We start from the raw sequence: 26,694 nt of genomic DNA on the forward strand, positions 1-26,694 counted from the left end.
TTTCAGTCCCTTTCCATGTCCTTGAATCAAGTTGGTTCTCAATCCCTATTACCCAGCACTTGAAATACTGTCTTAATATTTTGCTGATATTGTTTGACCATAATTCATACAAACATCACAGCTTTAAATCGGTTCTATCTGAAGGACTTGCCGAGAAGTGAATGTTGATTATCAATCAATCATACAAACGAAACTAAGGTTAGACTAGACATGTAAATTGCAGAGTATGATATAATCCAACAGGCTTAATATGGATTTTACATGTGAGGGTTGATATGTTCGTCCCTTAACTATCTTAACCACATTTTCAACTTGCTACTACCATCCTTACTAATAGTTGGAAGTGTCCTTTGAGTAGTAGTAACACTAACTGCTTTTGTACTTCTTGTCATCCTTGCCAATGCTTTAGATGAGTCAACATGTTTTACTTTATTTGATTCACCTGTCAATAACTTCTTCTCCACTAATGAAGCTGTTAATAAGAAATTGTTCTCTGTCCCTTTGCTTTGGATCTGTCTTTTTCTCCTTAGCTCGCGGAGAGAATCTGTTCCTTTGAGCAAGTCTGAACCCATACTTTTTCTTCTGTTATTGTCATTGGAGTTTAAGCTCTTAAGACTTGTGACATCCATGTCCTGTATAGTTTCCACTCTTAAATTAAGCGGCGTGACTTCCAACTTTTCAGAATAAGAAAAAGCTTCTTGTCGCCTTAACATTCCTTCCAGCTCTTCAATCTGCCAAAACATAAAACAAATTTACCCATTGCAGTATTTCTTTTGATAGGAAAGAATCGTTAAATTTAACAATTTGTTAAGTTCCAATCACCTTTTTTTGAAGAATCCCTGAATGAACCTCAAATTCTTGTGTTCTCTCTTTCATTATGTTCTCAAATTCTCGTGTCCTCTCTTTCAATTTGTTTTCGAGCTCCTTGACCTGCAACGTAAGAAAAGCTTGCAGTCAAATCTTTTTTCAAGCTAGCTAACATTAAAGAACCTCAAACCAAATTCTAAGTTACAGACAGACTTCTATGAAAAACAAAATAGAGATATCATATTTTCCGCAAAAACCTTGTGTTGAAGAGCCATGGTCTCTGCTCGCTCACGCTCCTTCAGCTTGTTCTCACGTTCCTTCACCTTTGGTAAGAATAAAAAGTTGTGTCATATGACGCGGCTTTACTTACCGACTACAAAGGAAAAACATGATATTAAAATCACAAATTGGACGAGCAACCTTTTGCTGAACATTCGAGCAAGTTTCTTCCTTCCCCTTTATTCCTTCTGAAAGTTGCAACAACTGTTTGTCAAGCTGTTTGATTAACTCTGTCTTTGACTCAAGTTGGCTCTCAAATTCATTGACTTTTCCCTGTTGGTTTTTGAAAAGTTGATCTTTGCCTTTGGCCTTAGCTTCTAAGTTTTGAAGGTTCTCTTCCAACTTATGTAATGCATCATCCTTTGATCTCAATTCTAGCTTTGTTTTCTCAAGCTTCAAAAAAGGAGAAAATTTTAAAAACTGTGTAAGGACAAAGGGTAGATTTATTTGTCCATACAATGTAAGAAATCAAAGATCTACAACTTTAGTGTATATAGAGAAAATAGCACTTCACCAAGCCATCCATGAACTTACCATCAACTTCAGCCTTTGAAGTTCACCGGTATCTATCTGTTTCTTTGCAGGGCCTAATTCAACGCCCCGAACCCGAGTTGCAAAATTTAATGAACTTAGTGTCTCGCCCAGGTCTTGCTCTGAAGGGCTGATTTGTAAAAACATCAATGTTTTGGAATCACCACCTGCAAAACATTGATGAAAGATTTTAACAAGCGATGCTGAGCATTTAAACTTCTTAAGTAAAAAAATACTATCCACGTCATTGTATTTAGACTGTAAGAACTGCATTTGAATTTTTAACCCACTTTGTAGCATTTCACTTATTTGAATTTTTAACCCCTTAGTAGCATTTGAATCATTTGAATTTTTAACCCCTTAGTAGCATTTGAATCATTTGAATTTTTAACCCCTTTGTAGCATTTCAGTCAGCTCCTGTTTTCTTGCATGTACTGATATAGTTCAGGACTTTAATACATAATTTGCCAGTAAAAGAATACTCTGTGAAAGGTGAGCGTTCATCTCATAATGAACCAGAGAAAAATGGCCACGTCATATTATTGTCTACTAATACTTGAAACACTTCAGGCAATTCGAACGTGAAACTATTTTTTCAAGCTGCTGCTCACCTAAGGAATCTTGAAGTAGATGCGTGAGCTTGGAATTCCTACAATACCACGGTGAACAAATCAGTACAACAGAACTGGCATGTCATGTCAGAATGGAAGAAAGATAAAAACCTGTATGGAATGTGACCACTTTTGGTTGCCAAAGAATAAATCACATCCCCAAGAGCGGAAAGTGATCTATTGATGTTCTGAGCCTCCTTCAGCCGTTCCCCTTGAACCTCTGTTTTTGCTAGCCTCTCACTGCCAGCCAAATCCACAAGCCACAACTTGCTCTTGGTGCTCTCACCGTTTACCAAATTCTTTGCTCTAACCAATATACAAAGCATGCTACACACAAAATATAAATATAAAATAAGTAAAAGAGAGATTCAAATTCCAGGCTCTTACATTACGCACAGCAATTCTATGACAAGAGAAGGTTCAAGGTCATAGTCAAACAATATTTAAGCATAATAAAAATAAAGATTAGTTGAATACTGACCAATGAGATCGGCTGCTATGTTCATTTACATTATTTGATCCAACAGCCCTTGCATTGCTTCCAACCTGCAGGACATCCCAAACCTCCTTAACGTTTTCAACTTTGGCTTCAGTTATACCTGGCACATGATGAACCCCTTCAGAAGCTTGCCTTATTTCCAACCTAAAGTGAAAGACAAAATCACATAACCATTTCCTAAGCTTATCACTTAAAAACTTCAAAGCAATTGTATGGTGTAATCAAGATTATGAATTTACTTCTTTGATGTTGGAGAGGTGGCCAGCAAGTCCCTGATTTGTTCATTGTAGACTTCAAGGGCAGTGACAGAAATGCTATATGTAAAAGTTTCTTTCCTCTCTTCAACAGTTTTGAACAACTGCTCCAAAGTCCTATAGTTGACTCCACGATTCTGCTCTGTGCCCTCCATCGTGAAAGTCTTTCCTGTACCTGTTTGCCCGTATGCAAATATACAGACATTATAGCCGTCTAACACCGAAATCACCAAAGGTGAAGCATCCGCAAATACGTCAGCTGTTACAACCAGGGAAAGATTAGAACAAGAATCTTTATTTCTCCCATTGAACCATGAGTCTGAATGAGTATAATAACTTGTGATACATGTCTGCAGTCTGCAAAACATCTTTTATGGGACTGATAAACATTTTCAAAAAAACAATGGATTTTGTTTTATTGGTGCATACCTTGATCATCTTTAGGCGTATAAACTCGATCAAATTTAAAAATTTTCTTTGTGGAGGCACCCGTAAGTATCCCAAGCTCTCCATCCTTAACTGCACTAAAATCTATTGCGCATCCCGCGGATCCCTCCTCCTTACTTAATGGGCGGCACCTACAGAACACACGAATGTTCCCTGAAATGTAGAGTTAGATGAACAAGGTTGAGTCGAATCAATCTACGAGCCAATAATGTTGAAGAAAAACATCAAATTTCATGTATCAAACATGCCTTTTGCTTCTTGCACTTGGTTGTAAAGCTTCTTTCTCTTAGCATGCTCCTCATTAAACTTCAACTTTAGGTCATCACACTGTCCAACTACAAAATGAATAAAGTATTAGTCAAAACTTTAGACACAAAGTTTGGATGGTGATGCAAACTTACCCAATGATTGAACTGCGGATACCATCTTATTCAATTCAGGAACTGAATCGGCAGACTCATGGGCCTTACGGGAGAGCTGAGAATGCTCTTCTTTCATGGTCTGCAATTCAAATCAACAAATAAAACAGGCTATTAATTGATTTCTGAAGAGGTACGCCAAACTAAAAAAAAAATTAACGTGCGTGTAAATATTTGACCTTTATTTTCCTCTCTAGTTCATTAATGGCAACAGCCCACCGCTGCTTATCACGTTCATATTGACTAGAAACTTCTCTAACTTGAGCTGCTTTCTTTTGTAATTCTTGATCTAATAAAATCAAAGCATAATCAGAATAATTTCAAAAACTTTTTACCACTAAATATTTAAGATACATCTCAAGTCACAGAATTGGCTTGATAAAAAAACCCCAAAGAGAATGACCATGGCAAGATTAACCACGTGGTAAAATGACGGATCCCGTTGAATCACACCTTACCTAGACACATGTTTTGGAAGAACCTGTTGTCAAGCTCCATCCTGACCTTTTCTAGTTGCTCATTTGCCGCTGTCAATGACATCCAGGCTTCATAGCATTCATCTGCTTTGTGCTGGCACTGAATTTTCAGCTCTTCTATCTTTTTTTCATACTTGGCCATCGATTTCATCCTAATAAGTTTATCCTGAACATCAATTTTAAACCAACATGAGCAAGACTCCTAGTTCTCAAAGTTTTACCCTTAATTATGAAACTATATCCAACCTGAGCTGATGAAATTTCAATTTCGGTTCCACAACTGTTACATGTGAGAATACCATGTTCCACTTGGAATGCTGTTATCAATTAACAAAATAAAGCATATGAATGTTGAGATTGAAGGTCTCTCAAATGTGTTAAAAGCTTGCAAAGCAGAGGTGACTAGAGTACATACAGGGCAAATTTGAGGCACGCTTTATGCAAATCCCATTAACTATTGGGCTTCCACAAACTCCATCAAACCTTATGGATAATTCTCCATCCATCAGAACCGAAACTGTAACATCCACGACTTGTAACGGCTTGTTAGCTCCAACTATAGAGTAGATATCAACCTCTGATAATACCTATCATTTTCCCCCAAAATAAAGAACCTTTAGAAATTGACATGGATCAATCAAATGGAACCGAAAAATTGTCTTACCTTCTCATCCTGCATAAAGACATCAAAGACCCTCATTCCTTTAGGACCATTTGCGTTGACAATTTCTGCAAAATGAAGATCGACCAAATAGTTTCCAGGACACAAGTTTCTGAACCGGTAACTGAAATTTCCAAATCTTGCACACTGATAAATGGATGGCATATCACCACCATCAATTATATTTTCATTTGTTCTCAAAACCTCCCCTCCTTCAAAATAGCTATATCCGACTCCAAGTCAACGCTAGAATCTCCTTTCTTATAGCCCCACCTCCACATTCACAAACGTCACAAGATTATCTGGTTCAAGAAACAAAACAGGTATGAAACAATTTGACTGAAAATAAAAGTACTTCTGATTCCAAGTTACCGAAAAAGAATCAAGGTCTTGGTTTCTTTTTCCATCGTTTAGCAAAAAAGCCAAAATGAAGAAAAAACAAAGTTGAGAATAGAAGAAAACGAGTGTAATTATATAAACCTCTTATGTCTGTACTGGAACTCCCGTTTAATCAATCTTGCACCCGAGACGCAGAGTACCGCATCAATTGAATCCGCATCGTAATTCTCCATATTGTCGGTGTGTTCTTTTATGCGGTGAAGGACAATAAGACAAAGAATTGGGATTAGGGTTTTCAGGTTTTAGGGAGGAGAAATTTTTGAAGAAACATTGGAATTGTCCTCGCCTTTACTCTTTCTCTGTGGGAGAGTAGTGAACTGTGATCAATTAATGGCATTATTAAGTTTATACTCGTTTCGAAATTCAAATTTGTGAGCTCCCGCTTTTATTTAATTCTTTACCGTTACTTAGGCAAGCTCCCACTTGGGTCATCTGGTGGGCCGTTCCGTGAAATGAAGCCTTCACTTTTTATTTTTATCAGGGTAAAATCGTTCTTAACAAAGATTTTAAAAACCAGTTAAATTTACAACATCCATGAAAATGGTGACAATACATTGATAAATTTAATTAATTATTACTTGAAACTTATTCTTGCCACAATTTCTCTAATTTTTTAAAGACTTCCTTTGTTTTTTAATCAATATAATTTCACAAATGCAGGTGTAGGCAATCGTGTTGTTCATTTGGTGTGCCAGGCGCCAGCCATTAGCATAGGTTTTAGAATCTAAAAAAATGCTCAGATATGTTATTCAAAGCTCTAAGACAAGAGGGCTACGTGAGAAGCGAGCAGACACTTTTTTTTTTTTTTTTTTTTTGGTATAGGTGTCCGAACTAGTTTACGTATATTTTAACTAGTCCTTCGAAACCCTGAGACTGAAGTTACGTTCAATAACCTCTAATAGCTACCCCTTATATAGTTAGTGGGAATTCAAACCCAAGCGAACCAACAAACTTCCTAGGGATAGTTGAGCAGACATATTCATGATGCAAAGACAGGTATTGCTATTGTAATCATCAGTACACATCAGTTCCTTGCTGGATATATCATATTACTACTCATTGTCATGGAATGTTCAAACATTCAAGTTTCAGCAAGAAGAAAACATAAATCATAAACGTAATAATCTAAAATGTTGACTAACTAATTGAATCACTTAGCCTACCATCATATACAGTTTTGATAACCTGAATAGTCTGGTTTCCTTCTGCTCCTAGAAGCATAGTTGGACTCAAACTTTCACCAATGGACAGTCACGAGTACTGCATAATTTATCAATCACCTCAATATCTTTAAAGCTGAATCTTAAGAGTGAAACCCCAGGTCTTCTGTCTCCCATATGTAATTGATTATAATCTAAATTATACACACACCCTTTCTTCTTACCTCCTCCGTCTTGAATATATATACATATATATAAAACTAAAGTCGCTTGAATGATATTCGCGATATAGTCTTTCAGTAGATTACCCCCTACGATACAACCTTCCCTCAGCATCATCCTTGATGATATTACAAAGATTACTAGGAAAATCATTGGGCCATAATACTACGTCACTTCCCATCAGAACCATCTTTGACAGATAATCAGCTGCTTTATTAGTTTCACGCCATGTGTGAGAAACACAGAACCTCTCAAGATTGCCAAGAAGTCTCCAAATGTCATTCAACCAACTACTAGCCTTTGTATTAAAACTTCGCAGTCCGTTTATGGTTTCCACAACACTCTCTGAATCAGATTCAACCCATATTACCCTGATCCCCAGACAAGAAGCAAGAACCAGGCCCCTCCAAACAGCTGATAGTTCAACCAAGAAAACATCATCAAATTGAGCTTTAGTGACAAAGGCACATATTGGCTGACCCCTGTAATCACGGAGCAAACCACCAAAACCAGCATTTTCCCGATCTACAGATCCGTCAGTATTTAGTTTTATACATCCAAGTGGTGGCTTTTGCCAACTATGCCACGTCATTGGTTTATAAAAGCCGCTCCATTTTTTAAGATTGACACTCGGCATAGGGCTGAAGTTCCCATGTAAGGCCACCCCATGTTTGGTTTTCATTGGCATTAATGAAGACCTATTTGTATTATTTGCCTCTAATTCACGTAAATTTAGTTCTTGCTCCATGATCTTGTGCTTCTTCCCTTGGAGGTGTTTCTTCAGACATTTTTCACTTGTGGTGCTGACTTGGCAAAGAGCACATCTCGACCCCTGAGCTTTATTAACTGTAAGAGTTGGCCAAGCATATTCCACTTTTGAAATGTCACAACTAGGCTCCAAATTTTCCTATCACAGGTAAAAAATATTTTTTTAAATAAAACTGTTAAGCTTCACTGAATCAAGATGTAAGTTAGCTTGCTCAGGGATTTAAAGCAGCAGTACAAATAAAAAGAACAATGTGTTTAGATCTTTTCACATTTTTATATCATCACATCGCTGGATTTAGTTCTAACTTAAAAGGCCCTTATGGGTTAGGCAGCGAATCAAGGCTTGTAACACGGCAAAAATCAAGATGTACTTGTAAGAGTCAATCCAGCTCCCCTCCACAAATTATGGAGTTGCTTACCATCAAGGAAAAAAGCCTACCTTGCAAATTGTGTGTTTCTCCAACTGCTCTAGTCCATTTTGAACATAATTTGTATGAACAGCATCAGGAATGCAGGCTATGAAGTCCTTCTTCCTCGGGATAAACAGTATGTTTCGCATTTGTGAATCCTCAAGAAAATAAGCCCCGATGAAGTGTTTGTATACATAAGAAGCACCCTGAAAAGAAGGTATCGCCAGCAAGATGGTTGCCACACCCTTGATATAAGGCCAAAACGGAATCCTATCATTGAAAGCAAAATCAAGCAAGAACCCTTACTGAGAATATCCAAGCAGAGATATGCAATGAAATTGGCACCCTCCTAGGCACAAATGAGGAAAACAGAACGAGCTTAAATGCATTTGGATGCTCTAGAAGCCATAGATTTAATCTAACATATTTCTGTTAACTAATGAAACTAACACGGTTTCAAACTCGATGGATTGAAACACTGTACACCTACAGCCAACAAACAAACAATTATTACTTCTTCAAGCCTCATTAATCAAGCTATTGGCATAGCTATCACAGAGTAATTTGAATGCCTACGTTAACACATGAGATAAGAAAGGGCAGAAAAAATAGAACATCAACTTCCATTCAATTTGGAAATTTACTCCATAAAAAATTCTGAAAACTTCGATCGTTGCAAACTCATTTGAAGTCAATCGCAAAACTTGAAAGCCAATATACAAAAAATGACTAATACGATACTTAAGTTCTTAACCACATAAAACTGAGTAAATTCAAGATCTGAAATTCAGTTACCACCCTAAGTACAAGTCACCATAAAACTGTGCTTTAAAAGGTATAAAAACTTCCAAGTCTTTTATCTTCTTAAGTGTCAAAACATCAATAATACATAGCAACCCGAAGTGCTTTCTCATTTAAAATAGAAGATACTCACACAGTTAAATGTCGATCTAAAATACTAGCAAATTTTGCAATATAATATAAACCAAAACAGATCTACAGATATTACAGAGCCTGAAGTTACCATTTCAATAGCTCTGAAAGCACCATCTCCATAAAAAGAATTAAACCAAAGAGTACCCAGCAAGCAAGGCATTGCTGATTTATGGAGTGGGAATCGCTCTCTATAGCCCGAGCTGAAGCATACCTTTAAAAGATAAACAAATAATTTTAAGAAGGGAAAAAAAAAAGCCACAATTCTAAGTGCTATCGAAGAAGATAAATTGAAGTTGAACAAAAAATAAAGCCACTCACATGGGATAAACCAAAGTAAAGGGCGAGCTGCCGACAAAGAAAAACAAAATCAAATGACAACGTAAATCACGAATATATAAAAGGAAATAGAAATACCAACATATTAAAATTTGAGTAGCATCTAATTTCAGACGAAGGGAAGTTGAAGAAACACAAACCTAGAGAAAGCACAGAATAGTTTTGCTAATATCTCAAGGAAAGTTCCCCAACCCATTTCTCGCCGTTCCCTTTCAAGCTTTAATGAAAGATAAATGATCAGACATACGCCTCCACAGTGGCTATCCAAATTCTTTGGGCAGATGGCGGTTGGCCGGCTCCATCTTATTTAATGAAAAAAGATAAGCCACTGGCCCGTAGTAGAAAGAAAAGTGAAGTTCCCGAAACTGCTTAAACGAAAAGCAAAGAAAAGTCAGAGTGAATTCGAAACGAAGGAGCTTTTGAGATGGTATATTGATTTATTATTGGGAATGTATTAATGTAATATATTAAGTAGATTCTTTTCTTTGGGTTGGTTGTCCAAAAGTCCAAGAAAGAAACCAAAGTATTTTACATGAAGGATTTTTTAAACCAAAAAGTTCATCTACTGTTTATGTTTATATTGAATATACAGCACTACCCAAATCGGCTTTTGTTATGGATAGAAAACATTATCCGAAAACAAAAAAAAGTAGTAGATTTAGAGCTTTAAGGAATTGACGTAATATATATGTTGAGTGCTGATATGAATATTAATTTTAATTTGGGATTTGAACCCCGGTGCCCTGATATTTACCATCCTATCCTCTAGTCTCTACTGGCAGTATTTTTGCTCCCAAGACACTTAAATTTGATGTTTTTAATTTTTGTATGATATAATTTGTTGGGCTTGTTTTTCGTGTCAAAATTGTACCAGACATGTATGAGGAGCGTTAAACTTGGCGAAGAAAGTCTAATCAAAGGACATCCAACATTTGTTGATTAGACTTAGTTTGCTTATTATCATTATCTGTGATTGCTGCAAAATTTCAACCACTTAGTTTTGGCTAAAGCAAGAATGAGATTTTTATTATACAAACAGGAAAATACCTTTGATTGACCTCAATTGCTGCTAATGAGAAAAAGCAACCTCGATATAAGTTTCCAAGTGGATTAAAGTTAAATGAGCTGTAGTGGACTTTATTAAATATTTTTATGGCTTTCCTCAAACATTAAAGATCAATGGTTAATATCAACTTTTCTTTATGAAGACGCTAACTTTATTTTAAATCATATTTGACTTGCACTCATTTCTACTTCCTATCAGCGAACGGCAGCAAAACAGATCTCTTGGTTACACAAAATCCACATAAATATTAACATGTGTGAGTATAATGGAACAGGGATTTTGTACCTACAAGGATGTGGCCACATTGAAGACTTTTGTAGACATAAAAATCTACGATTACGAATAGATTGATCCTATTAGGTTGAGGTTACTGACGATGTTGACCCACACACAAAGAAACAAGTGTGAAGTTACGAAAAAACTGTGTGGTGTCTATCGTAAGCACTCTGACGTCAAGTCACAAAGCTAAAAAGGCTATTTAGTGGGCGAGGTGTAATTCTTAGGAGCTAAAGGTGGTATTGAATAATAGATCCTTAATGAGAGGCAAACCTCTGTTTATATAGTGAAGATAGATCTTCGAATCTAGTAAAACTGAGTCTATAATTGCAGAGTTTGGATAAATAGAAAGTCTGATTTACTTGTCTTTGAAGGCGTAAGATTCTAATCATATAAATTTAATATCTTAACATTAGGATGTAGATGAATATAGGAAGGGATGAATGAGGATTTGAGTAGAACTTCGGGTTCTTGGAGAGCAACATAGGTTGATGGGCCTAAACCCAGTAGACTAATCGGTGAGCTCAATTCGAGGTATGGCTTAATGATTGGATGACCCCTTCGTACTTAGCCTGGATGGTGATGGGCTGGTCTACGGTGCAACTTTAATGAAGGCCCACCAATTGGGTCATGGCCTTGGCCATGTAGTAGATGTCCGCTCTTGGACCTGATGGCCCAAGATCTTTTTTTGCCCATACAGGTTTACTCCTGCAGTACGGGGATTTTCTCCCTATAGTGCAAGGAATGAGGTGGGGATTTTCTCCTGGCATTCGAAGATTTTTCTCCCCAGTTTAGGGGCGAGGCAGGGTAAGGACAGGGTCATTTCCCGCAGCGCGAGGATGGGGTTTCGCGTCATCCCGTAATGAGGACGAGTAAAAATTAACGAGGTATGGGAATGAAATTCGGCCCTGCCGTGCCCTGCTACCATCCCTAATTATCATGCGGGCTATCCCCAATTGATTTGGGGTTCTTTTCATGGAAGTCCTGAGTTGTTTTACAGAAAATCTTCATTGAGACAACATATCCCCCTCTGACAACATTAATGTATTATGAGAAAAAAAAAAAAAAAAAACCTTCCGTTTAATTTCATGTAAAAACTTTGTGAGACAAAATCTATGACATATCAATCCCTTTGATAACTAAACGTTATGTTTTTTAGTTATTACCAATGTTCTAAAACTCGAACCAGAAATGACTTGTCAGTGCGTTTCAGTTGGACGGTCCGACGACGAATCAAAAGGTGATGTCATAAAAAAAAAAATATATATATATATATATATATATTTTTCTTTCTACTGTCATTTCATCTTCCTCTCTCTTTTTCCTTTATATTTGTTTCCTCTCTTTCTTCTTTATATTCTCACATGTCGGTACGTCACATCATCTTCTCTTTCTCTTCTCTACTTCTTTTTTTTTCCCCCTCTCTTTCTCGCTTCTGTTCTCTTTCTTCTTCACTTTTTTCATATTCTCTCTTTTCTCACCTCCTCTTCTCTTCTCTTCTTCTCGCTCTTCATTTCTTCTTTTACTTTTTTTTTTTCTCTTTTCTCTCTCGTTCTCTCTCTTTCTTCTTTTGCTTCTTCAGATCTTCTCGTTATCTTCTTTTCTTTCACTTTCTAAGCTCAAATCTAACTAAAGATGAATAAAGGTGGAAGGAAGATGAATGAATTGATTGGAAGCCGAAGAAGACGAAGAAACAAATGAAAGATTAAAGAAACGAAGCTGAGAAAAAAAGCTGGATTTTCTTTTAAAACAATGAACAATCACTTTGTTGGACAGATTTTCATCGATGCTGTTGAACCGGCGGTCTGATATTATTCTAACGGTCTAATAACCGTCAAAACGATTTAAATGAAAATATCGTTTTTTTTAACTTAATAAACCGAATTATTGACGAAACCCGGTTAACCGTCCGATCCGGTTTCAAAACATGGTTATTACTACTCACCCAATTGCACGTATAATACAAATATTCTGATCCCTCAATTTATACTAGCCTAAATATTAAATTGATTGATCCAAATCCATCATGTAAATGATCAAAGTCAATCACTCAAAATCACAGAATTTCACACATAAACTCTCTCTAAAGGGTACTTTTCACGTCTGTATTAGTCATATCATATGCAATATTAAAAGTAATGGACTTCCTTGCAACCCAGCAACAATGAAGCTATCAACCACCCACTTAGATCGCATGATCTCTTTCTGTATTAAAACCAGCAAGTAATTGTTATTTCATCTCATATACACTATCACCAAATATCAAGAAGTGAAGATTCAAAACTATGTCAACTCATCCAAAAATTATTGCATTAGAAGTTTATTGAAGTTCAAAACATTTAGCTAGACAGTAAATTCCTCTGTAAAATTTTGACACTCTAGTCTCTCATTTCTAGAATTTCTCCCTAATATCATTAAGCAATAGAACTAATCTTAATTCATAATAATATCAAACCCCAAGGCAGCTCCAGAGCTCCGCGACATTCTTGCAACATATCCATGTAGAACTGGCACTTACTGATACACTTCCATATGTTCAGCACTGCAGCGAGACAAAAGAACATCATTCATTGTAAAGCAAGTACAACCATAACAATACCAAAAACATTAAAAAGATCGCATCACACAGTTATTGACTTGTCATTTTCAGGAATCAGATAAAGAATCACTAATTTCTGAAATAGGATATCCATGGAACTATACCTAGACATGACAGGAGACAGATGATCGTATCGGATCACTCAGAGATCAATAAATATAGATTAGAACATTCTGGTTGATAATTGGCGTATGTGGCTATCTTATAAAACCAGAGTTGGTAGGTCCATAACTTGATTGTTGGGGCAAGTGATCCAAAGTTTAGAACTATACAAAATTTACAAACACCAAGCACAAACCAGAAAGCAAAACATGCCAAAAAAAAAAATCTTAATAAGAAATATGCTAGCAAAACCTAAATTAAGCCAATCCACAAATTAAAGGAGGAAAGAAGGAAAGATTCATACATCTTCAGAGCCTTGAATGACCACCACAAGCATTAGCACTCCAAGACTGCCGGTGTTAGGTGCTGATGTTGGTGCTGGTGCTGGTGCTGTGCTGGTGCTGGTGCAGCTGCAGGGGCAATGAAGAAACGGTTTCATATGGATGACACGTGGGCCCATCATAGCATCAACAGCCCTGTGAGCTACCGCAGTGCCAGTACCAAAGGCCAGACCTGTTAACAAAAAGAAAAAAACAATCCATTGTTAGGTTATATGAGCCATTGTATGAGTTTGTTCATTATACAACAAAGACTCCTGAACTCACCATCTGCAACAGAGCGCCAAACCTCCCCCAATGGATCCATTCCCGCTTTGCATTGGTGCTGGTGGGAGCACGAGCGCTACATAACCATCCATTCAACCATCAGTTCGAAAAATGCAATAATAAAACACTGAAAGTAGCATGAATCACTCGAATCACTTTTTTTGACAATGAAAACATGTTAATACCCCTCATAAATGAACATAAGTCTCAAATACCAGATCACATAAATACTTACTTGGCTAGAGCATTATGCACTGGTGCACGGGCAACACCTCGGAAACGAGAAGCAGACCTTCCTGCAAGATGAGATGCCTAGTGTTATACTTTACACTGACTGAAAAACAATCATAACTCAATACACACGTGTAGATCAGGTTTGCTCCTCAATTTCACACGTCAACAAACTACGAATTATTGTTATCCAACAACTTGGTCCATAAAGCTTTTCAAAGATACACTAGTAATACAAGGTAACACAACAAACAAACCAAACGCAATAGTATTAAAGCAGCCAATTTGGATTTTGCCCCCAATCAATTAATTTTAAAACCCCCTTACACAGACAGAAATTCTCCAATCCCAGGTTTAAATCATATCTCGAAACAAATGTAATAAACTCTTAGCAGCTTTGATGACATCGAAAGGGATTTTAATGAATCCCTTATACATCATAGAAAAAAAATTGACAAAAAAAGGACCATAAACAGAGACCTGTAAGGACCAGTTCCCAGCAACCGAACTGGTTGTACAAACTTCTAAAATGAACAACTAATAACCATCATATCTATCCAGCACATAAACTGAACAATTAAATAACAACATCTCATCGATTAAAAACATAAACAAAGGTAGGAACACTCAAATAAAACTCGTGGCATAAAAGAAATCATATCCAACTTAATTAACTCCATGAAGATCATAATAAAAGCATTGAAAAAGATAATAAACACGAAATTGAAACGAAAAGTCGAGGACAGGGGAGGAGAAAATCAGGAGCAACACTCACCTCCGGCGCTTCGGCGAGGCATTGTTGATAGTCGGTCAGAGATGCAAAAAACTGAATGCAAAGAATTGCAGAGCTTGGGGTATGATGGTACACGAGAGAGAAGGGATCTATGAACCGTTATTTATACGCGGTGGGGAGACTGTCTAGCTTGAGCTACAAGTTTTCTCTTGTGATTTTGATCTGTGTCCACGTATCAATATCTGCTTCTAAATCGGTTTCTAAAGTACAAATTACAATAATGTTAGACCTTCGTTCCGACAATTTATACAATCTGTAATTGGTTAGTTTGCAAATAAGTAGTAAGACCAAGACCTATACAAATAGACAGATTATACTTTTTAAATTGACTAATAACAATTGTCACATAAGTTGTCAGATTAAATTGTAGATCCACCATTACTTTAAAATTATATTAAAATAAACAATAAAGATTAGGTCACCATCCATAGCGAGCATGTGAGACTCATTTATGAACTGACTAATTATAATTATCATGTCGAGATTGTAAAAAAAAAGTTTAAATTAGGCTATAAGTGTAATATGACCAAAACAAATCATGTTTATATATAATCTAATTATAATAGTCAATATAAGAGTAAACGACTTCTTCCCACCTAAGGTTGCCTTAATGACACTTTTTTTTCAAAAAGTTTCAAAATATCTTTTTTCACCCAAAGTAAATATTCCATTACCACTCAAAGCCAATTTCAACAGCGAAACTCTCCTCTGTTACCATCATTTGAACCTTCGGTCTCCTCTCTAATAAATCTCTCTCACTCCGATACTTGATTTCTCATCAATTGTCGGCCACCATAAAGCAAGGTTTTCAGTTCTTAACTGATTTTCACTAATTTCAACGACAAATATTCAATCAGTCACCACCATTCGATCTACCGATCTCCACTCTACAAAAACTCTCTTACTCTGCTCCTAGTAACTTACCGAACGGCTTAGTAAAGTTTTATTTTGTGATTACACATTAAACGTTGGTTGGAAAGTGGTATTTTGAAACTTTTTCAGTGGAAAGTGTTATTAAAGCAAACCATTGGTGGGAAAAAGTCATTTACTCATAATATAATTTCAATCTCAATTTATAACTGAATTTTTCTTTTTCAATTTGATCAAATAATTTTAGAAATAATGAATTGATATAATAATTAACCATTTCTAACTTCTTTTCCTCGTTCAATAGATAAATTCTGCAATAAGTTTAAATTACAAATTTAAATTCGTTGTATCTAAAGTTACTCCTGAGTATCTCAGTGTAAATTGACTTTTAACACACGATATGAAAATAGCTACTTGATTTATAAGGGTAATTATGAAAATTTACAAATTTAATTTTTAAAAATTACACATAACTAAGGACCTCAAACGAATTATTTAAAATAGAGTAAATATTTTCCCACTCAAGTTTGGCGATTCTCGTTCCCACCCCTAGTTTCATAAATTACAATTCCCACCCTTATAGGAGATCCCAGCCGACAAAAAATCCGGCCTAATTCCGACACCACCATTAGCATTCCTTATCCTCCTCATCAATGTTCCAAAACCCGAACCAAAAGTGACTCAATCAAGTGACCAGTTTAAATATAGGCGGTCCAACAGGTGGTCAGACCGGTGATGTCATCAAATATATACTATTTCCTCACATGTGTATTTCATCTTCTCTTTATTCTTTTCTCCTTCTTTTTTTTCCTCTCTCTTTCTCTCCGTCCTCTCTTTCTTCTTTATATATATATTTTCAAAATGTCCCCTCATCTTCTCTTTCTTCTTCTACCCGTCCCCCTCACTTTCCTTTCTTCTTCTCTACTTCGTCATTTTTTTTTTTTACCCTCTCTTTCTCGCTGTCTGTTCTCTTTCTTCTCTACTACTTCCATATTCTCTTCTCTTTTCTCATCTCCTCTCTTCTCTTTCTTCTTCTGCATCTTTCAGATCTTCTTCTTCATCTTATTTTTTTTGTCCTCTTCTCTTTCTTCTTCTTCTGCTTCTTCAGATCTTTCTCCTTTTATCTTTTTTTTTTTTTTTTTTTTTTCACTTTCTAAACTCGAATCTAACTGAAGATGAATAAAGGTGGAAAAGCAGATGAACAAAGTTGGATTGGAAGCCGGAAAAAGACGAAAAAACAAATGAAAATTAAAGAAACGAAGGCTGAAGCAAAATAGGCAAGGATTTTGCCTTTTAAAACAGTCACATATATTGGACCGGCTGTCTGACACTATTCCTCTGATCCAATAACGGTGAAAAACGGTTTAAATAAAAATATCGGTTTTTAACTCTTAATGAACCAGAATTATTAACGAAACTTGGTTGGACCTTCCAGTCCGGGTTTCAGAATGTTGCTTCTCACCAAAATCCTAACTTTTTTCCACCCGATTGCACCTCAACAAGATTCCAGAATTTGGTTGGAAAGACGCGACAAAATACGAAAACCTAAGGGAGAGACGGGCAATCGGCAGGCAATTACAAGTGGCGATGTTGGGGGTTTTGGTGGGGGGAAGCTGGTGATACTATTGGTGGTGTTGGGGGTGGTTTTGGTGTCGAGAGCTATTAGAATTTGGAAGAAACGCCGACTGAAATTAAGAGCATCGGTCCACGATTGGGGGGTTCAATCAGACAGAGAGGTTAAGGGTTTTGATGTGGGATTGAGGGAATTGTAATGGTGGTGTTGGGAGGGGTTAACTATGCCGAAATGACCTGAAATCATTCGGAGTGAATTTGAAAAGTGAAAGATCATTTCAAAATTTGTTGGTGAGATAAAGATTTCAGAGTGAATTTGAAAAGTGAAAGATCATTTCAAAATTTGTTGGTGAGATAAATTTGAAAAGTAAAGGGTTATTTTAAAAGTTTTATCTTTAAAATGATTATTTTATTTTTTTAATTGTTAAATTAAACAATTTGCTGTTAATTTAAAGGTGGGAATCACAATTTATGAAACGTGAAAACGTTAAGATTCGCCAAACCTTTGGTGGGGAAAATGTCGTTTACTATTTAAAATATCCCCATATTTAAAAGAAAAAAAAATGGCCCCATGTATTATTGACGTAAAAAAAATGGCCCCATGTATTATTGACGTCTGAATATGGAAGGGTGCAGGATTAAACCGGCGTAGGATATTCTTTACACCTAAAATTGTCAAACAGAATTATTGGCTCCAAATTTTACGGTTTGTCCTGCACGACAGTCCGCCTCTGCTCGTATTTCTTCCTCTCGTTTCGTCTCTCATGGTCATGGGATTTCCCATTACGTCATCGTTTCATGCCGTTTCATCCCAACATCCACTCCTGCATCTCCATAGCTACAAGTACAACCTCAACGGATCAAACTCTCATTCTCTCATCTCAATGTCTCTTCACAGATACTCTCATCATCTCCCTTCAAGGTCACCTTCCATTAACAATTTTAATCTCACCCACAAAAACACCAATATTATACGCAACTCACCTAGAAACTCTAATCTTACAGTCCGCGCGTCAACCAACAACACACCACAATCACCTTCACCTTCACCATCCTTCCCCCAATGGATCCATTCGCTTTGCATTGGTGCTGGTGGAGGAGCACGAGCGGCTACATAACCAATCCATTCAACCATCAGTTCAGAAAAAAGCAATAATAAACAACACTGAAAGTAGCATGAATCACTCGAATCACTTTTTTTGACAATGAAAACATGTTAATACACCTCATAAATGAACATAAGTCTCAAATACAGATCACATAAATATCTTACTTGGCTGAGGAGCATTATGCACTGGTGCACGGGCAACACCTCGGAAACGAGAAGCAGGCCTTCCTGCAAAGATGAGTGCCTAGTGTTATACTTTACACATGACTGAAAAACAATCATAACTAATAACACAGTGTAGATACGGTTTGCTCCTCAATTTCACACGTCAACAAAACTACGATTATTGATTATCCAACAACTTGGTCCATAAAGCTTTTCAAAGATCACTAGTAATACAAGGTAACACAACAAAAAAACCAAAAGCAATAGTATTAAAGCAGCCAATTTGGATTTTGCCCCCAATCAATTATAATTTTAAAACCCCCTTACACAAAGACGAAATTCTCCAATCCCAGGTTAATACAATCTCGAAACAAATGTTAATAAACTCTTAGCAGCTTTGATGACATCAAACGGGGATTTTAATGAATCCCTTAATACATCAAGAAAAAAAATTGACAAAAAAAGGACCATAAACAGAGACGTAAGGACCAGTTCCCAGCAACCGAACTGGTTGTACAAACTTCTAAAAAAACAACTAATAACCATCATATCTACCAGACAATAAACTGAACAATTAAATAACAAACATCTCATCGATTAAAAACATAAACAAAGGTAGGAACACTCAAATAAAACTCGTGGCATAAAAGAAATCATATCCAACTTAATTAAACCCAGAAGATCAGTAAATAAAAGCATTTAAAAGATAAATAAACACGAAATTGAAACGAAAAGTCGAGGACAGGGGAGGAGAAAATAGGAGCAACACTCACCTCCGGCGCTTCGGCGAGGCATTGTTGATAGGTCAGAGATGCAAAAAACTTGAATGCAAAGAATATGCAGAGCTTGGGGTAATGAATGGTACACGAGAGAGAAGGGATCTATGAACCGTTATTTATACGCGGTGGGGAGACTGTCTAGCTTGAGCTACAAGTTTTCTCTTGTAGTTGATCTGTGTCCACGTATCTAATAGCTGCTTCTAAATCGGTTTCTAAAATACAAATTACAATAATGTTAGACCTTCGTTCCGACAATTTATAACAATCTGTAATTGGTTAGTTTGCAAATAGTAGTAAGACAAAGACCTATACAAATAGACAGAATTTACTTTTAAATGACTAATAAACAAATTGTCACATAAGGGTTGTCAGATAAATTGTAGATCCACCATTACTTTAAAATTATATTAAAATAAACAATAAAGATTAGGTCACCAACCATAGCGACATGTGAGACTCATTTATGAACTGACTAATTATAAATTATCCTGTCGAGATTGTAAAAAAAAGTTTATGAAATTAGGCTATAAGGTAATATGACCCAAAAACAAATCAGTTTATATATAATCTAATTATAATAGTACAATATAAGAGTAACGACTTTTCCCACCTAAGGTTTGCCTTAATGACACTTTTTATTCAAAAAGTTTCAAAATATCTTTTTTCACCAAAGTAAATATTCCATTACCACTCAAAGCCAATTTAACAGCGAAAACTCTCCCCGTTACCATCATTTGAACCTTCGGTCTCCTCTCTATAAAATCTCTCTCACTGATACTTGATTTCTCATCAATTGTCGGCCACCTAAAGTAAGGTTTTCAGTTCTTAACTGATTTTCAACTAATTTCAACGACAAATATTCAATCCGTCACCACCATTCGATCTACCGATCTCCACTCTACAAAAACTTTACTCTGGCTCCTAGTAACTTACGAACGTCGGCTGTAAAGTAAGTTATTTTGTGTATTAACAAATATAACGTTGGTTGGAAAGTGGTATTTTGAAACTTTTTCAGTGGAAAAGTGTTATTAAAGCAAACCATGGTGGGGAAAAAGTCATTTACTCTATAATATAATTTCAATCTCAATTTATAACTGAATTTTTCTTTTTCAATTTGATTCAAATAATTTTAGAAATTGAATTGATATAATAATTAACCATTTCTAACTTCTTTTCCTGTTACAATAGAATTAAAATTCTGCAAAAAGTTTAAATTACAAATTTAAATTCGTATGTATCTAAAAGTTACTCTCGAATCTCAGTGTAAATTGACTTTTAACACACGATTATGAAAATAGCTACTTGATTTATAAGGGTAATTATGAAAATTTACAAAAAATTTTAAAAATATCACATAACTAAGGACCTCAAACGAATTATTTAAAATAGAGTAAATATTTTCCCACTCAAGTGTCGAATCTCGTTCCCACCCCTAGTTTTCATAAATTACAATTCCCACCCATAGGAGATCCCAGCCAGACAAAAAAATCCGGCCTATTCGACACCACCATTAGCATTCCTTATCCCTTCATCAATGTTCCAAAACCCGAACCAAAAAGTGACTCAATCAGTGACCAGTTTAAATATAGGCGGTCCAACAGGTGGTCAGAAAGGTGATGTCATCAAATATATACATATTTCCTCACATGTCATTTCATCTTCTCTTATTCTTTTCTCCTCATTTTTTTTCCTCTCTCTTTCTCTCCGTCCTCTTTTCTTCTTTATTATATATTTTCAAAATGTCACCTCATCTTCTCTTTCTTCTTCTCACCGTCACTATCTTTCCTTTCTTCTTCTCTACTTCGTCATTTTTTGATATGATTTTGGGGTTCTTTTCATGGAAGTCCTGAGTTGTTTTACAAGAAAATCTTCATTGAGACAACATATTCCCCCTCTGACAAACATTAATGTATTATTGAGAAAAAAAAAAAAAAAAAAAACCTTCCGTTTAATTTCATGTAAAAACATTTAGTGAGACAAAATCTATGACATATCAATCCCATTTGATAACTAAACGTTATGTTTTATTAGTTATTACCAATGTTCTAAAACTCGAACCAGAAGATGACTTGGTCAAGTGATCGGTTTTCAGTCTGGACGGTCCGACCGACGAATCAAACAGGTGATGTCATAAAAAAAAAAAAATATATATATATATATATATATACTCACATGTCATTTCATCTTCTCTCTCTTCTTTTTCCTTTATATTTGTTTTTCCTCTCTTTCTTCTTTATATTTCTCACATGTCGGTACGTCACATCATCTTCTCTTTCTTCTTCTCTACTTCATTTTTTTTTCCCCCTCTCTTTCTCGCGTCTGTTCTCTTTCTTCTTCACTTTTTTCATATTCTCTCTTTTCTCACCTCCTCTTCTCTTTCTTCTTCTGCATCTTCAGGTCTTCTTTTACATTTTTTTTTTTTTCTCTCTTTCTCTCCGTTCTCTTCTCTTTCTTCTTTTGCTTCTTCAGATCTTCTCCGTTATCTTTCTTTTCTTTCACTTTCTAAGCTCAAATCTAACTAAAGATGAATAAAGGTGGAAGAGAAGATGAATGAAGTTGGATTGGAAGCCGAAGAAAGACGAAGAAACAAATGAAAGATTAAAGAAACGAAGGCTGAAGAAAAAAAGCATGGATTTTGCCTTTTAAAACAATGAACAATCACATTTGTTGGACAGATTTTCATCCGATGCTGTTGAACCGGCGGTCTGATATTATTCTAACGGTCTAATAACCGTCATAAACGGTTTAAATGAAAATATCGGTTTTTAACTTAATAAACCGGAATTATTGACGAAACCCGGTTGAACCGTCCGATCCGGTTTCAAAACACTGGTTATTACTACTCACCCATAATATTGCACGTATAATACAAATATTCTGATCCCTCAATTTATACATAGCCTAATAATATTGAAATTGATTGATCCAAATCCATCATGTAAATGATCAAAGTCAATCACTCAAAATACAGAATTTCACACATAAACTCTCTCTAAAAGGGTACTATTTCACGTCTGTGTTAGTCATATGCAATATTAAAAGTAATGGACTGTCCTTGCAACCCAGCAACAATGAAGCATATCAACCACCCACTTAGATCGCATGATCTCTTTCTTGTATTAAAACCAGCAAGTAATTGTTATTTCATCTCATATACAACTATCACACAAATATCAAGAAGTGAAAGATTCAAAACTATGTCAACTCATCCAAAAATTATTGGCATTAGAAGTTTATTTAAGTTCAAAACATTTAGCTACGACAGTAAATTCCTCTATAAAATTTTGAAGTCTCTCATTTCTAGAATTTCTTCCTAATATCATTAAGGCAATAGAACTAATCTTAATTCATAATAAATATCAAACACCCAAGGCAGCTCCAGAGCTCCAGCGACATTCTTGCAACATATCCATGTAGAACTGGCACTTACTGATATCACTTCCATAATTGTTCAGGCACTGCAGCGAGACAAAAGAACATCATTCATTGTAAAGCAAGATACAACCATAACAATACCAAAAACATTAAAAAAGTATCGCATCACACAGTTATTGACTTGTCATTTTCAGGAATCAAGATAAAGAATCACTAATTTCTGAAATAGGATATCCAGTGGAACTATACCTAGACATGAACTAGGAGACAGATGATCGTAATCGGATCACTCAGAGATCCAATAAATATAGATTAGAAACATCTTGAAACCTTAAGAAGTCTGAATGAAAATAACAAGAGTTCTGGTTTATAATGGGCGTATGTTGCTATCTTATAAAACCAGAGTTGGTAAGGTCCATAACTTTGATTTGTTGGGGCAAGCGATCCAAAGTTTAGAACTATACAAAATTTAACAAACACCAAGCACAAACCAGAAAGCAAAACATGGCCAAAAAAAAAAAAAAATCTTAATAAGAAATAATGCTAGCCAAAACCTAAATTAAGCCAATCCACAAATTAGAAAGGAGGAAAGAAGGAAAGATTCATACATCTTGCAGAGCCTTGAATTGACCACCACAAGCATTAGCACGTCCAAGACTGCCGGTGTTAGGTGCTGATGTTGGTGCTGGTGCTGGTGCTGGTGCTGGTGCTGGTGCAGCTGCAGGGGCAGATGAAGAAACGGTTTCAGTATGGATGACACGTGGGCCCATCATAGCATCAACAGCCCTGTGAGCTACCGCAGTGCCAGTACCAAAGGCCAGACCTGTTAACAAAAAAGAAAAAAACAATCCATTGTTAGGTTATATGAGCCAGTTGTATGAGTTTGTTCATTATACAACAAAGACTCCTGAACTCACCATCTGCAACAGCAGCGCCAAAACCTCCCCCAATGGATCCATTCCCGCTTTGCATTGGTGCTGGTGGAGGAGCACGAGCAGCTACAATAACCAATCCATTCAACAATCAGTTCAGAAAAATGCAATAATAAACAACACTGAAAGTAGCATGAATCACTCGAATCACTTTTTTTGACAATGAAAACATGTTAATACACCTCATAAATGAACATAAGTCTCAAATACCAGATCACATAAATATCTTACCTGGCTGAGAAGAATTATGCACTGGTGCACGGGCAACACCTCGGAAACGAGAAGCAGACCTTCCTGCAAAGATGAGATGCCTAGTGTTATACTTAACACTGACTGAAAAACAATCATAACTCAATACACACAGTGTAGATCAGGTTTGCTCCTCAATTTCACACGTCAACAAAACTACGAATTATTGATTATCCAACAACTTGGTCCATAAAGCTTTTCAAAGATACACTAGTAATACAAGGTAACACAACAAACAAACCAAACGCAATAGTATTAAAGCAGCCAATTTGGATTTTGCCCCCAATCAATTATAATTTTAAAACCCCCTTACACAAAGACGAAATTCTCCAATCCCAGGTTTAAATCATATCTCGAAACAAATGTTAATAAACTCTTAGCAGCTTTGATGACATCAAAATGGGGATTTTAATGAATCCCTTAATACATCATGAAAAAAAAAATTGACAAAAAAAGGACCATAAACAGAGACCTGTAAGGACCAGTTCCCAGCAACCGAACTGGTTGTACAAACTTCTAAAAGTAAACAACTAATAACCATCATATCTATCCAGCACATAAACTGAACAATTAAATAACAAACATCTCATCGATTAAAAACATAAACAAAGGTAGGAACACTCAAATAAAACTCGTGGCATAAAAGAAATCATATCCAACTTAATTAAACTCCATGAAGATCAGTAAATAAAAGCATTGAAAAAGATAAATAAACACGAAATTGAAACGAAAAGTCGAGGACAGGGGAGGAGAAAATCGAGAGCAACACTCACCTCCGGCGCTTCGGCGAGGCATTGTTGATAGTCGGTTAGAGATGCAAAAAACTTGAATGGAAAGAATATGCAGAGCTTGGGGTAATGAATGGTACACGAGAGAGAAGGGATTTACGAACCGTTATTTATACGCGGCGGGGAGACTGTCTGGCTTGAGCTACAAGTTTTCTCTTGTGAGTTGATCTGTGTCCACGTATCTAATAGCTGCTTCTAAATCGGTTTCTAAAATACAAATTACAATAATGTTAGACCTTCGTTTCGACCATTTGTAGCTATTTGTAATTAGTTAGTATGTAATATGCAGTAAGATCTATACAAATAGACGTGTCCACGTATCTAATAGTTACTTCTAAATCGGTTTCTAAAGTACAAATTACAATAATATTAGACCTTCATTCCAACAATTTGTAACCATTTATAATTGGTTAGTTTGTAATAAGTAGTAAGATATATACAAATAGACAGGACTTATTTTTCAAATTAACTAATGATAAATTGTCACATAAGGGTTGTCACATTGAATTATAGATATACCATTACTTTAAAAATTATATTAAAATAAACAATAAAGATTAGGTCACCATCCATAACGGACAGGTGAGACTCATTTATGAACTGACTAATTATAAATTATCATGTCGAGATTGTAAAAGAAAAGTTTATGAAATTAGGTTATAAGTGTAATATGTAAAACAAATCATGTTTATATATAATCTAATTATAATAGTACAATATAAGAGTAAATGATTTTTTCCCACCTAAGGTTTGCCTTAATGACATTTTTTTATTCAAAAAGTTTTAAAATATCTTTTTTTCACCCAAAGTAAATATTCCATTACCACTCAAAGCCAATTTCGACAGTAAAAACTCTTCTTGTTACTATCATTTGAACCTTTGGTCTCTTCTCTATAAAATATCTCTCACTCCGATACTTGATTTCTCATCAATTGTCGGCCACTATAAAGCTAAGGTTTTCAGTTCTTAACTGATTTTCGACTAATTTCACCGACAAATATTCAATCAGTCACAACCATTCGATCTACCGATCTCTACTCTACAAAAACTTTCTTACTCTGGCTCCTAGTAACTTGCTGAACGTCGACTGATTAAGCAAATTTTGTGAATTAACGAAATATAAACGTTGGTTGGGAAAGTGGTATTTTGAAACTTTTTCAGGGGAAAAGTGTTATTAAAGCAAACCATTGGTGGGAAAAAGTCATTTACTCTAGAATATAATTTCAATCTCAATTTATAACTGAATTTTTCTTTTTCAATTTGATTCAAATAATTTTAGAAATAATGAATTGATATAATAATTAACCATTTCTAACTTCTTTTCCTCCTTACAATAGATTAAAATTCTGCAATAAAAGTTTAAATTACAAATTTAAATTCGTATGTATCTAAAAGTTACTCCTGAGTATCTTAGTGTAAATTGACTTTTAACACACGATTATGAAAATAGCTACTTGATTTATAAGGGTAATTATGAAAATTTACAAATTTAATTTTTAAAAATTATCACATAACTAAGGACCTCAAACGAATTATTTAAAATAGAGTAAACAATATTTTCCCACCCAAGGTTTGGCGAATCTTGTTCCCACCCCTAGTTTCATAAATTACAATTCCCACCCTTAGAGGAGATTCCAGCGGATCCAGCCAGACAAAAAATCTGGCCTCATTCCGATACCACCGTTAGCATTCCCTTACCCTCCTTATCAATGTTCCAAAACCCGGACCGAAAAATGACTCAGTGACCAGTTTTCGATATGGGAGGTCCAACTGGTGGTCAAACTGATGATGTCATAAATATATACATATTTCCTCATATGTCATTTCATCTTCTCTTTCTCTTTTCTCCATTTTTTTTCTCTCTCTTTCTCTTCGTCCTCTCTTTCTTCTTTATATTATATATTTTCAAAATGTCACCTTATCTTCCCTTTCTTCTTCTCACCCGTCACCTCATATTTCCTTTCTTCTT

The 26,694-nt window shown here is 35.7% G+C and overlaps 3 protein-coding genes and 1 pseudogene across 3 annotated transcripts; all 4 read right to left on the reverse strand.

Moving 5' to 3' along the window:
- Positions 1-96: 96 nt before the first annotated feature.
- Positions 97-5,556, reverse strand: LOC116137670 (kinesin-like protein KIN-14R). Its single transcript, XM_031423345.1, has 18 exons — positions 5,508-5,556; positions 4,988-5,217; positions 4,739-4,910; positions 4,570-4,640; positions 4,306-4,489; positions 4,027-4,136; positions 3,830-3,929; positions 3,677-3,763; positions 3,411-3,581; positions 2,967-3,240; positions 2,710-2,871; positions 2,340-2,555; positions 2,229-2,266; positions 1,621-1,784; positions 1,228-1,479; positions 1,065-1,130; positions 823-930; positions 97-731 (listed from the first exon to the last, which is right to left on the reverse strand). Exons 1-18 carry the CDS (start codon positions 5,554-5,556, stop codon positions 291-293), a joined length of 2,895 nt encoding a protein of 964 aa, XP_031279205.1. The 3' UTR covers positions 97-290.
- An 855-nt stretch (positions 5,557-6,411) lies between these two features.
- Positions 6,412-9,775, reverse strand: LOC116137673. The gene is made up of 5 exons (XM_031423346.1): positions 9,356-9,775; positions 9,198-9,224; positions 8,968-9,090; positions 7,973-8,213; positions 6,412-7,672 (listed from the first exon to the last, which is right to left on the reverse strand). Exons 1-5 carry the CDS (start codon positions 9,409-9,411, stop codon positions 6,848-6,850), a joined length of 1,272 nt encoding a protein of 423 aa, XP_031279206.1. The 5' UTR covers positions 9,412-9,775; the 3' UTR covers positions 6,412-6,847.
- Positions 9,776-12,990: 3,215 nt separating this feature from the next.
- LOC116137671 lies at positions 12,991-13,955 on the reverse strand (annotated as a pseudogene).
- Positions 13,956-22,586: 8,631 nt separating this feature from the next.
- On the reverse strand, positions 22,587-24,827 carry LOC116137680 (uncharacterized protein C6C3.02c-like). The gene is made up of 5 exons (XM_031423359.1): positions 24,711-24,827; positions 23,920-23,982; positions 23,674-23,754; positions 23,365-23,579; positions 22,587-22,839 (listed from the first exon to the last, which is right to left on the reverse strand). The coding sequence occupies exons 1-5, from the start codon at positions 24,730-24,732 to the stop codon at positions 22,741-22,743; spliced, it is 480 nt and encodes a 159-aa protein (XP_031279219.1). The 5' UTR covers positions 24,733-24,827; the 3' UTR covers positions 22,587-22,740.
- Between the last annotated feature and the right edge of the window lie 1,867 nt (positions 24,828-26,694).

The sequence above is a fragment of the Pistacia vera genome, unplaced genomic scaffold (genome assembly GCF_008641045.1).
Source record: "Pistacia vera cultivar Batoury unplaced genomic scaffold, PisVer_v2 Contig332, whole genome shotgun sequence".
Taxonomy (NCBI): Eukaryota; Viridiplantae; Streptophyta; class Magnoliopsida; order Sapindales; family Anacardiaceae; genus Pistacia; species Pistacia vera.